This window comes from Natrix helvetica (genome assembly GCF_964273705.1).
Source record: "Natrix helvetica genome assembly, chromosome: 7".
NCBI classification, from domain to species: Eukaryota; Metazoa; Chordata; class Lepidosauria; order Squamata; family Natricidae; genus Natrix; species Natrix helvetica.
The window spans coordinates 7527810-7540660 of NC_138558.1; the positions used below are offsets into that span (position 1 = coordinate 7527810).

Here is a 12851-nt window from a genome sequence, read left to right on the forward strand (position 1 = left end):
AATGGAGATTTTGTAGTATCCTTCCCCTGGAGTGGGGAGGGAATGGAGATTTTGCACTATCCTTCCCCTGGAGTGGGGAGGGAATGGAGATTTTGCAGTATCCTTCCCCTGGAGTGGGGAAGGAATGGAGATTTTGTAGTATCCTTCCCCTGGAGTGGGGAAGGAATGGAGATTTTGTAGTATCCTTCCCCTGGAGTGGGGAGGGAATGGAGATTTTGCAGTATCCTTCCCCTGGAGTGGGTGGGAATGGAGATTTTGCAGTATCCTTCCCCTGGAGTGGGGAAGGAATGGAGATTTTGCAGTATCCTTCCCCTGGAGTGGGGAGGGAATGGAGATTTTGCAGTATCCTTCCCCTGGAGTGGGGAAGGAATGGAGATTTTGCAGTATCCTTCTCCTGGCATACCCACCAAGCCATGTCCACCAAGCCATGCCACACCCACCAAGCCACACTCACGGAACCGGTAGTAAAAATAATTTGAATCCCATCACTGATCCAGCTATGTATCGAGCTCTGAAAAATCCTTCTCATGCCCGCTTCAATACTTCAATTGCTATGCTTTTTTTTGACTTGCCTCCCATATTCCTCTCTTGGATCTTTGTCTCTGCCTGCACCCACTTTTTGGCTGTTCAATCTGGGTATTTCTCCCATCTCTACTCTCTTCCATTGCCTAGTTTCCAAAATTTCTGCACAAGCCCCTGTCTCTCTTTCGAAAGTATCTTCCTGTAGCTCCAATTCTCTCTTCAACTCTCTTAATATATTTCCCCCCTGATTTTTAAAATTCAAATCATCCAGCTATGTATCGAGCGCTTAAAAATCCTTCCCACACCCTACGTAAGGGACAAAACTTCCATAGGAAGGTGAATCAGAAAGATGATAAATTTAATGAATCCCTGGTATGAATCTGCAATTCACCGAGTTCAACCCCCCTCCTCTGATTCATAAATTATGTGCATCGATTTACTCATTTATACAAATAAAGGATGACAACTCATCTAACCCCATCTGTCATCTAAATTCTTTACCTGTCAGGTGCAAAAGATCAGTTTCACATGTGAAGGTCCAATTAAACTGATTTAAATGTATGGTTATGCACAAGATGTCAGGTTTCCAAAAAAAAAAAAAAAGCCCTAATTGATTCATGAGCCTCGAGTCAAATTTCAAAAGAAAACCAGTCATTTATTAGGAGCATTTTGGCAATGCCCTTTTTGTGCAGTCAGATCTTAGCCTTAGCTGAACTTTACCCCTGTTCCTTCCCTCCCATCATTCTGTGTCATAAATCACATTCCCCAATGAGGTGCACCCCTCCCAAGTCTGCTGTGGTAATCTGAGATCCGACTCTAGCCGAAAGTCCGTGTGGTATGCGCTCCCCCGCTTTCCACACTATGGCAAGTTTAGGAGTTGACACAAGAATCGTCTTAACTAACTCTGCTGTTCTTATGGGGTTCCTGATAGCCTAGAGGAAATTTGGGTATTATCTTACTTGGTATGTCTGCTTTAACTCTTGTCTGTTTGAGCTCATATGTGCTAGTCGTTCCCGACTCTAGGGGGTGTTCATCTCCGTTTCAAAGCCGAAGAGCCAGCGCTGTCTAAAGATGTCACCGTGGTCATGTGGCTGGCATGACTCAATGCCAAAGGCGCACGGAACGCTGTTACCTTCCTACCAAAGGTGGTTCCTATTTTTCTACTTGCATTTTTTACGTGCTTTCGAACGGCTAGGTTGGCAGAAGCTGGGACAAGTAACAGGAGCTCACTCCATTACGTGACGCTAGGGATTCGAACCGCCAAACTGCCAACCTTCCCGATCGACAAGTTCAGCGTCTTAGCCACTGAGCCACCGTGTCCCTTTAGCTTAATACCCCATTAATCACTGCTTTGCTTATTGTCTCTGGATCCAAAAAAATGATCTCTGGATCCACCTGAACATGGCCCTGATCCTTGGCAAAACAGACACCTCCCAGCACATTCTACACTAGACGTGACCAACCATGGTAACTTTAAGACATGTGAATTTCAACTCCCAGGATTCCTCAGCCAGTAGGCCTTAAACTTGCCAAGGTTCGACACCCCTGCTCTACAATCTACAGCAGGGGTGTCAAACTCAATTTCATTGAGGGCCGCACCAGGGTTGCGTCTGACCTTGGAGGGCCCAGGTGATGCTTGGCCAGGGTGGGCGTGGCCAGCTCGACATCACTCATGTCGGGGGCGCCTGTGGCGGCCCAAGTGCTCTGCCAGCAAAAATGGGCTCCCGAGCTCCGTTTTCGGCTGTGACAACCTCCTGCAACCGTCGGCCAGTGAAAACGGAGCTCTGTTTTCGCTGGCAGAGGCACCGTGGGACGTTTCCTTCCCTGTTTCCAGGTCGACCCCGAATTTGACGCCCTGATCTAAGGAAATCACCTCAATGCAGAATTGTTCCCAGCTATTTTTGCATGTAATGCAGACGCTTCTACACAACAGTTAATTATGCAATCCTAACCAGTCTGTTAATAAACAACGCAGGAGCTGCTGAAGCACTAGAAGCACTTTTTTAAAAAAAGTAACCACGAAATGAGCAGAATCCTAATTGCACTTTCTCTGACTTTTCATGCCCAGCAGGGAGAGAGAGAGAAAACACACATTAAGATGATGGATTTCTTTGTTTACAGCTGCAACAAACTCCCTTGGAGTTTGCTATGATCCACTGGAGTTCTGAAGACGGTTCCATATATTGATTCCAAGATTCAAGCATGCTATTCTTTCTCTGCAGCTCATGCAAACCAGAACTGCCAGGGCTACTGTACAAATTAATCCACCTACACTCCTGCCCAGCAATTATTTAAGCAATTGCTGCATATACCACGGGGCACCGCTGCACCCCAGAAACACTATCATGCAATCGAATTTTAACCCTTTACCATGCGGAACTGGGAAGTTGGCAGCAGTTGTCCAAACTTTGGGGAAAGCTGTGTAGGAAGAGGCAGAGATCGGGGGTGAAGTCAAGAGAGGAAGCAACCTAGAATGATTACATTCCCACAAGTAACCCAAATCCAACCCCTTTGAATTCCATTAGCTCTTATCTAGTGCCAAATTAGCGCTCACTGTTGGTTGTCTAGATTCTTGTCCATAGGCATAAATCAGTTTGACTGGAATTGAATGTGTGGTCCTGATTCTTTGCCTGACGAAAGTCCATTCACCATCCCCCAAGTGGAGGCATTTCCCAAACAGGTGGAATTATATTCCCAGGTCCTGCTAGGGCAGCGGTCGGCAACCCCAACAAGACAGACATAGACTTCAGAGGATAATTAAAACTGCAGAAAAAACAATGGCTGCCAACCTGCCTTCCACTGAGGACCTGTCCACTGCGTGGGACAGAAAGAGGGCCGTGAAAATATCTACAGACCCCTCGCATCCTGGACATAAATCGTTTCAACTCCCACCCTCAAAACGACACTATAAGGCACTGCACACCAAGACAACTAGACACAAGGACAGTTTTTTCCCCCCGAACGCCATCACTCTGCTAAACAAATAATTCCCTCAACACTGTCTAACTATTCACTAAGTCTGCATTGCTATTACTCTTAATTTTCTCATTGTTCCTATCACCCGTCTCCTCCCACTTATGACTGCAGGACTGTAACTTTATTGCTTGTATCCTTATGATTTATATTGATTGTTTCCCAATATGATTTGATAGCTTATTTGTACCCTATGACACTCATTAAGTGTTGTACCTTATGATTTGTGATGAATATGTATTTTCTTTTATGTACACTGAGAGCTTATGCACCAAAGACAAATTCCTTGTGTGTCCAATCACGCTTGGCCAATAAAGAATTCTATTCTATCCTAAAAACATTTTCTGCAAATGCCAAGGCAAAATTACTACACACACTGTGATTCCTTGCCGGTTGAGTATATTTTTGTGTTCTTAAAATCATAGCAACGATGTTTTGATATTCCTCTTTAATGGTTTCATTTTAGTCCTTTCAATACATTAAAAATATGTCGCTTTTTTGAAATGCCTAGCTAGGTGCTTATTATTTCAGAATTCTATGAAGACCAGGGAAGAGATAAGCAAACTAAAAAGGTATATTTACCTTCAAGATCGGTGCCATGAACACGGAAATGCCCGTCAGAAGGAATACGATAAATCCAGTGACTCTCTGCTCCCTGAAATAAACCCAGGAATAACATAAAAATTCTTATTTGAAGAACATTTTATATATACATGACATGAGCTCACAATATCTCCAGGAAGAAAAGAACTTTTGGGGGGCCATTATCACTTGCCACTGATTTGTTTTCAAGAAATACCGTATTTTTCGGAGTATAAGGCGCACCGAGATTTTGAAGAAGCAAATTTTTTAAAAAAGGTTTTGCACTCTGCAAAAAAGGGCCGGGTTTTTTTTTTTTCAAAAAAAGGGCATGAATAGCCTTTAGGAGGCTTGTAGAGTGCTCCTGGGGGGGGGGGTGCCCCCACCAAAACGAGCAAAAAGCAGCCCTTTTTTTGTGAAAATGGGCCTGTTTTTTGTCAAATAAAAGGCATGCATAACCTTTAGGAGGCTTATAGAGTGCTCCTGGGGGCTGGGGGGGGGGATTGAGCAAAAAATGGCCCGTTTGTCACTCATTTCTGCCCTCCCCAGCCCCCAAGAGCATTCTGAAAGCCTCCTAAAGACTCTGCATGGCCATTTTCGTGAAGGGGGCGGGGGTTTGGGAGGCACAAAATGCTGTATTCAGTGTGTAAGACGCACCCAGATTTTAAGCCTCTTTTTTGAAGGAATAAGGTACGTCTTATACTCCAAAAAATACGGTACTTTGTCAAGTACAAGCAACCAGAACTACTGGTGAATAGTCTCAAGCAGAATCTTTATTGCTGGTCACTTATGTTACAAGAATCTCACCCGATTGACTGCATTCTCTTAGCAATGCTTCATGGATTCTGGGGGAGGTCAGGCCTGTGCCGCTTTCTCCAGTGCAAAGACTCTAAGCTTGGTCCCTTCTTAACACCTCCCTCCAGTGAAGCTGGAGATTCCATCACATTCTGCAGCTTATGGCATGCTAAGTCAATAATCTACTCTACCAAGGAACCACCAAGAACACTCCCACCAATACTGACAGGGCAAGCCGCTAGTGTATGAAAAAAAAATAAGAGCAAACTCCATTCTCTTCCAGCATTGATGATGTTACCTAGTTTGGTAATGAAATGTCTTGCAAGAAAAAAACCCAGCTCAGAGAGCATCAAGGACCCCATAGATATTCTTCTCCTCTTCCTCTCCACAAACACCACTTCCTTCTAACACTGATGATGTTGCCTAGTTTGGTAATGAAATGTCTTGCAAGAAACACCCCCACACACACACACACAGATCAGAGAGCATCAAAGACCCCATAGTCATCCTCCTCTTCCTCCTCCTCCTCTTCCTCTCCACAAACACCACTCCCTTCTAACACTGATGATGTTGCCTAGTTTGGTAATGAAACATCTCAGAAGAAAAAAAAAACTCAGCTCAAAGAGCATTAAGGACCCCACAGTCCTTCTCCTCCTCCTCCCTACAAACATCACTTCCTTATAACACTGATGACGTTACCTAGTTTGGTAATGAAACGTCTCTCAAGAAACCCCACCCAGCTCGCAGAGCACCAAGGACCCTACAATCCTTCTCTTCCTTCTCCTCCTCCTCCTCCTCTCAACTAACACCACTCCCTTAGGATGTTACCTAGTTTGGTAATGAAACGTCCTGCAAGAATCCCCATGCAGCTTGGAGAGCACCAAGGACCCCATAATGTACTTGATGTTATCTATGTCTAAGACTCATCACGCTAAGCTATATTTGCTCCAACAGTTCAGGGGAAAATACAGCCTGTCGTTTCTGGCCTGTGCAGAACGCCATGCTAGGCAGCTTCCTAGAATACTTAGCATTCAGTCTCTCTTCCCATCGGATCAGCATACCTAACTCCCAAAAACTTGGGTTGTTCGCCAGGTGCCGAGGTCTCCGTTTCCATCTTCAGACTGTCAATGTGAGCGATGGAGATCACAGTAGCAGCAACATACCAGGGCAAACCCAAGAAGGAACAAATGATCATCAACACAGCCACCCAGAAAAGATCCAGGTGATATCCAGCACCTTTCTGCAAAGGTAAGAAGGGAAACAGATAGAGGAAGGTTAATTTTTTAAGTGTTAGAACACAGAAGACAGAGTTGGAAGGGACCTTGGAGGTCTTCTAGTCCAACCCTCTGCTCAAGCAGAAAGAGCTCTATACCGCTTCAGATAAACGACTGTTCCATTCTCTTCTTTGAAAACCTCCAGTGTGGGAGCAGCCTCGATTTCTGGAGGCAAATGGTTCCACTGTTTAATTGTTCTGTCAGGAAATTTCTCCTTCATTCTAAGTTTGCTCTCTCCTTGGTTAGTTCCCACATTAATAAACATAAACTGAGAGACAGAGCGGCTTTGGCTGTAATGTAAGAAAATGGATAGAAGTCATGGCTTTATTTATTTATTTTATTTAGCATATGGCATCCAGAGAGGTCACGCAATCACTGATATACATATTTAGTTTAAATAAAGCCTCAGCAAATCAGTGCTTCTATTGACTGATGAAATAGAGTAGAGTAGAGTAGAGAATACAGAATAGAATAGAAAATATGGAATGGAATGGAATAGAATAGAATAGAATAGAAAATATGAAATGGAATGGAATGGAATGGAATAGAATAGAAAATATGAAATGGAATGGAATGGAATAGAATAGAAAATATGAAATGGAATGGAATGGAATAGAATAGAAAATATGAAATGGAATGGAATGGAATAGAATAGAAAATATGAAATAGAATGGAATGGAATAGAATAGAATAGAAAATATGAAATAGAATGGAATGGAATAGAATAGAATAGAAAATATGAAATGGAATGGAATAGAATAGAATAGAAAATATGAAATAGAATGGAATGGAATAGAATAGAATAGAAAATATGAAATGGAATGGAATAGAATAGAATAGAAAATATGAAATGGAATAGAATAGAATAGAATAGAATAGAATAGAAAATATGAAATGGAATGGAATGGAACGGAACAGAACAGTTAGAAGAGAACTTGGAGGTCTTCTAGTCCAACCCTATACCATTTTAGACAAATGGTTGTCCAATCTCTTCTTAAAAATGTCTAGTGTTGGAGCATTCACTGGAGCCAAGTTGTTCCACTGTCTAATTGTTCTCACTGTCAAGAAATTTCTCCTTAGTTCTAGGTGGCTTCTCTCTTTGATTACGGTAGTTTCCATCCATGGCTTCTTGTCCATTTCCTGCCACTTTATCAACTACCTTAGGAAGTGAGGGCTTGGCAGCACAAGGAAACAACAGCCAATGACTTAATTGCCAGTCACCAACAGCCCAATCAACAACTCCTTGATTAGTTTCCACCCATTGCTTCTTGTTCTACCCTCAGGTGCCTTGGAGAATAGTTTGACTCCCTCTTCTTTGTGGCAACCCCTGAGATATTGGAAGGCTGCTATCATGTCTCCCTTGGTCCTTCTCTTCATTAAACTAGACATACCCAGTTCCTGCAACCGTTCTTCATATGTTTTAGACTCCAGTCCCCTAATCCTCTTTGTTGCTCTTCTCTGCACTCTTTCTAGAGTCTCCACATCTTTTTGACATCGCGGTGACCAAAACCGAATGCAGTAAAGAGAGCTACACAGACAGTTCTAATCTCAACTTTGCTCTCACAGCAAATGAGCGGAGAGATACTAAGGGAGAAAACTTTACGGCAAGAACCACCCAAAAAAAACACCTTTTAAAAAAAAATCCAAAAGTGGCCTTCTGCATCTGAGACGTGTGAAAATAAGATACTGTGAGTTAGGACCATTGAGGTGTTAAGTTTCTCTTCAGCCACCAGAAGGTCGAGGCAAATTAAATGAAATTCAGAATTCACCTGCAAATGACGGAGTTATCCTCCGAGATAAATATAGCTTTTGGAAGTAATGTAGCCTAGAGCAAACCGCAAACCTTGAAAAGAAGTTAATTAGCACCAACATTTGCATCTCGTTCTTGCCTCATTTCCCCCCCCCTCCCACCGTGTAAGTAAAGTTTAATAGGGCTGTCATTTTGTTCTCACATTCTGTGCCATATCTCTCTGCCTTGAACGCAGCTTAAAAGGAAAACAACACCTTTCTTGCCGGCATCTCAAACTAAGGGACGAAGAATTAAAAAAAAAAACCTAGTGAAGATCCCAGTGCAAAAAGAATGGATCAAAGAACTTTGAAAACACGCAGAACTTGGAGAAGTACAGAAAATAAAAGAAATGTATTGTTAGGGGGAAATACTATTGAACTTCATGCATTTTGAGTGTATAAACAGCTGCAGGGAGGCCATTAAGATGATTGAAAGCGGATTCAAGAGAGAACATTGCTTTCCACTGAAAATATACACTTGGTCTTACCCATCTGTCACCTCTATCCAACACCTTCAAACATAATAATTTTAAAAATCGGCACAACCTTTTCATTGCTTTTAATGCTGTAAAAGAGAGCCTCTAAGCAGTTTCTGTCCAATGGGTATCCATTATCAACAGCAGGTATATGTATTGGATTGACAGTATCCCTACCCTACTTTTCAATTGCATATTTTCAGAGGCAACCAGCAACATGCAAAAACAAACCCAAAGCAGAATAGAGGACCAGAAATGCTAACAGGAACACGTGGCTTCAATAAGACCCACTCAAAACATTTACAGAACTACTCAAGGGCACTTGCGGGGGGTCCTTGGTGCTCTCTGAGTTTGGTTGTTTTCTTGGCTCTCAAGCCAAGCCCCCCAAATGCTGCAGAATTCCTGGAAGCCTGGCACTCAAGACAAATCAGCCATCCATAGGAACACAGAGATAAATAACATCTACACGCCATTCCAAACGGACAACCAGGAAGGAAAACAAAAAGGAAACAAAAAGGATCAAAACACCTCGTCCCTTCCAGTTTAATTCTGATTAATAGGATTCATCCTTAGACCAACAGTCAAGAAGCAAACAATACCCCAGTCAAGGAACTAGAATTCAGACAAACAAATTAACAGTAAACAGCCTAATCAAGGAACCACTAAGCCCAGACCCAGCAAAACTGACAGGACAAGCCACTAGCACATGATGACAAACTTCTTTAGCACCGAGTGCCCAAAACAGAACATCTGTGCATGTGCTGCAGTGCTGAAAACCTGAAGGCCAACTGGCCAGGGCACATGTGCATGCCGGTCACCCGATCTTCAGGTTTCCAGCACGCACATGTGCGCGGGCCAGCTGGTCTTTGTGCATGCCGGAGCCCCGGAAAACCAAAGACCAGCTGGCTGGTGTGTGCATGCCTGTTTTGGGGGGGCGTCTTTTGGGGCATTTTCAGGCTGTTTTTCGGGTCATTTCCAGGCCTTTTTTCAGACTGTTTTTGGCCTGAAAAACAGCCAAAAAAAACCGCCCTGTTTTTTGGCTGTTTGGGGGGGGGGGGGGGCGTTTCCAGGCCATTTTCCAGCACTCCAGCATCTGCAAAGTCCAGCTGTGCATGTGTATGCCGGAAACCAGAAGAACAGCTGGTGACGGCGCATGTGCCCACAGAGAGTGCTCTGTGTGCCACCTCTGACACGCATGCCATAGGTTCGCCATCACGGCACTAGCGTATCAAATGAGAAGAAACCCCATCCCCTACTGGCACTGATGACGTTACCTAGTTGGGTAATGAAATGTCTGCAAGAAAACCACCAGGCTCAGAGAGCAGCAAGGAGCCTGCAGTTCAACCTTGAGCTACAAATATTCTCTTCTAACAGTTCTACGTTGCATCTCCCCTCGATTAGTTTCTGCCCTGCCTTCAGGTGCTTCGGAGAATAGGTTGACCTCCTTCTTCTCTGTGACAGCCCCTCAAATATTGGGAGACTTAGCTGGAGTTAACCACCCAGCAAGGTCAAAAGAAACGGAGGTATAGACATTTCTATAGAACAAGAACATACTGTCTCCCCTAGTCCTTCTTTTCATTAAACTAGACACACCCAGTTCCTGCAACCGTTCTTTGTATGTTTTATCCTCCAGTCCCCTAACCATCTTCGTTGCTCTTCTCTGCACTCTTTCCAGGGTCCCCACATCTATTTCGTGTCGCGGTGATCAAACGGGATGCAGTACTCCCAAGTGTGGCCTTACCAAGGCATTATAAAGTGGTATTAACACTTCACGTGATCTTGATTCTATCCCTCTGTTAATGCAGCCTAGGGTTGCGTTGGCTTTTTTGGCCGCCGCAGGGGAAGTATTTCAACCCCTGCTCCATTTATTATTTTTGGACTATCCACCCAGTTATGAGACCACACGCCTGGAGATGGAGATGCACAGTCCCAGATACCTCCTGGGAAAGAACGGGGTCTTGATGTACCAAGTAATCAGATTTTTTGTTGTTGTTGCTGCTGTTTATCAGATGCTGAAGTTTTCCTATTTTTTGCAGTTGAGTGAGTAACATATAATATGGGTAGTCTTTGACCTACAACAATTGAGCCCAAAATTCCCACTGCTAAGCAAGGCAGTTGTTGAGTTTTGTCCCCGCGCTATGACCTTTCTTTTCCACGGTTGCTAAAGAAATCACTGCAGTTGTTAAGTTAATAACGCATTTGTTAGAATGAATCCGGTTCCCCCCCGTTGACTGTGCTTGTCAGATGGTCACAAAAGGTGATCCCAGGAGGGTACAACAGACATAAGTACATGCCAGTTGCCAAGTGTTCGAATAACATTTCTCCACGCCTTCCTGTCCTCTGCCATCCTCTGGAGTCCATTTAAGTTCACGCCGACTGCTTCGGTGACTCCATCCAGCCCCCTCATTCTCTGCCATCCCCTTCTTCTCCTTTTGCCCTCAATCTTCCCCAGCATGAGGCTCTTCTCCAGTGAGTCCTTCCTTCTCATTAGGTGGCCAAAGTCTTTGAGTTTCCTCTTCAGGATCTGGCCTTTTAAAGCGCAGTCAGGGTTGATCTCCTCTAGGACTGACCGGTTGGATCACCTTGCAGTCCAAGGGACTCAATGCAGGAGTCTTCTCCAGCACCATCGTTCAAAGGCCTCCATTCTTTGGCGTTCAGCCTTCCTTATGGTCCAACTTTCAAAGCCATCCATTGCAAACTGGGAAAACCAAAGCCTTGACTATAGGCACTTTTGTTGGCAGGGTGATGTCTCTGATTTTTAGTATATGGTCTAGATTTGGTAGACTTCCACATTTGGAGAAAAATGCTAATCAGACACCGAGGTGAAATAAAGGAGGGAATCAATGGATAAATGATGATTTCGCAATGATAAACAGCTGGTGGAATTCAAAGATCTTTCCCTCCAGGCTGAACAGTTGGCCCAGCTGTGTTTCCTGATTCAAAGCCAAGGCAAAGCCCGTTTGTATTTCTTCAGAAAGCATTTCTCACTCTTTTTTCCCCCTTAGGGGCAAATGCTAGGTTGACTGTGGAGGAGCCACGTTGATTTAATCCCGTCTGTTCCAGGCACACAAAAAGCAAGGAAGGGGAGAGGAATGTCAGACCCTGAAATGAAGATGAAGAAAGATGCCTCTGCAGAAGGGGAGAGGCATTCTCCAAATTATTTGGGAGACTTATATTCTCCAAGGCACCTGCAGGCAGGATAAGAAGTAAGGGACGGAAACTAACTTCCATGTAGATTTCTTGAGGTCTTCTAGAATTTGGGATTAAAACCTCATCCTCTTAATCTTTCAGAATTGTTAAGGCTTTCATTATCTCAAATGTCTAAATGCACCATAGGTTCAATCAGAATAGAGCTGGAAGGGACCTTGGAGATCTTCTAGTCCAACCTCCTGCTGAAGCAGGAGTCATTATGCCATTTCAGACAAACGGTTATCCAGTCTCTGTCCAGGGATGAAGTCCTTACAACTTCCAATGGCAAGCTGTTCCACTGGTTAATTGTCCTCGCTCCTTAATTCCAGGTTACTCCTCTCCTTGATTAGTTTCCATCCATTGTTTGTTGTCCTCCTTTTGGGTGTTTTGCAAAATAAACTGACCCCCTTCTCTTTGTGGTATCCCCGCAAATAGTGCAATGCTGCTATCATGTCTCCCCTAGTCCTTCTCTTCACTAGACTGGCCATGTCCAATTCCTGCAACCGGTTCTTCGTATGTTTTTGTCTCCAGGCCTTTCATCATCTTACTTGATCTTCTCTCCTAAAGTCTCAACAACTTTTTGGGAATGGGGTGACCAAAACTGGATGCGTTATTCCAGGCGTGGCCTTACGAAGGCTTTATAAAGCTGTACTAATACTTCACGCGATTTTGACTCCATGCCTCTTCAAAACTTTTAGTAATGGGTTCTTTGCCCAGTTGCTGGGTGGGCGTGGCCATGGTGGGCGTGGTCTAGTCGGCCTTCTGCACCATGGTGGGGGGGATGATGGACATTTTCACCCTCCCCCTGCTCCAGTGGCTTTTCTCGAGCTTCCAGGAGAGCAAAAAACTGCCTCCCCTGGGCTCCAGAGGCCCGTTTCCCCCCTTCCCTCCGTGCGGGCCCTGTACTTATCTTGCATCCCAAATGGGCCTTGTGGAGACTCCTGGGAGGGGTGGGGCCAGCCAGGGGCGGGATTTGTGGGTTCGCTAAACTGGGCAGATCCTTAGCTAGAGGATTGCCCGAACCGTTGCAAACTCCCCACAGCCACCCCTGCCTCTGTGTATACAACTAAGGATTGCATTAGCTTTTTTTGGCTGCCGCTGCACACAGCTGGCTCAGGTTTAATAATGCATCCCTCAATGCATTACCATATTTTCAGAGTATAAGACACACCAGAGTATAAGACGCACCAAGGTTTTGAAGAGGCTAATTTTTAAAATAAATTTTTGCACTCTGCAAACCTCCCAAAAATGACTC

At 44.3% G+C, this 12851-nt stretch overlaps 1 protein-coding gene across 5 annotated transcripts in view; it reads right to left on the reverse strand.

Moving 5' to 3' along the window:
* Positions 1 to 12851, reverse strand: part of SLC4A4 (solute carrier family 4 member 4) — a 183191-nt gene that overhangs the window by 15156 nt on the left and 155184 nt on the right. For all 5 annotated transcript variants that reach the window (XM_081960358.1, XM_081960361.1, XM_081960357.1 and 2 more), the window contains exons 19-20: positions 5931 to 6109; positions 4078 to 4150 (exon numbers count right to left, since the gene is read on the reverse strand). In XM_081960358.1, the coding sequence (XP_081816484.1) occupies positions 4078 to 4150; positions 5931 to 6109 (252 nt within the window). The remainder of the gene's footprint in view (positions 1 to 4077; positions 4151 to 5930; positions 6110 to 12851) is intronic.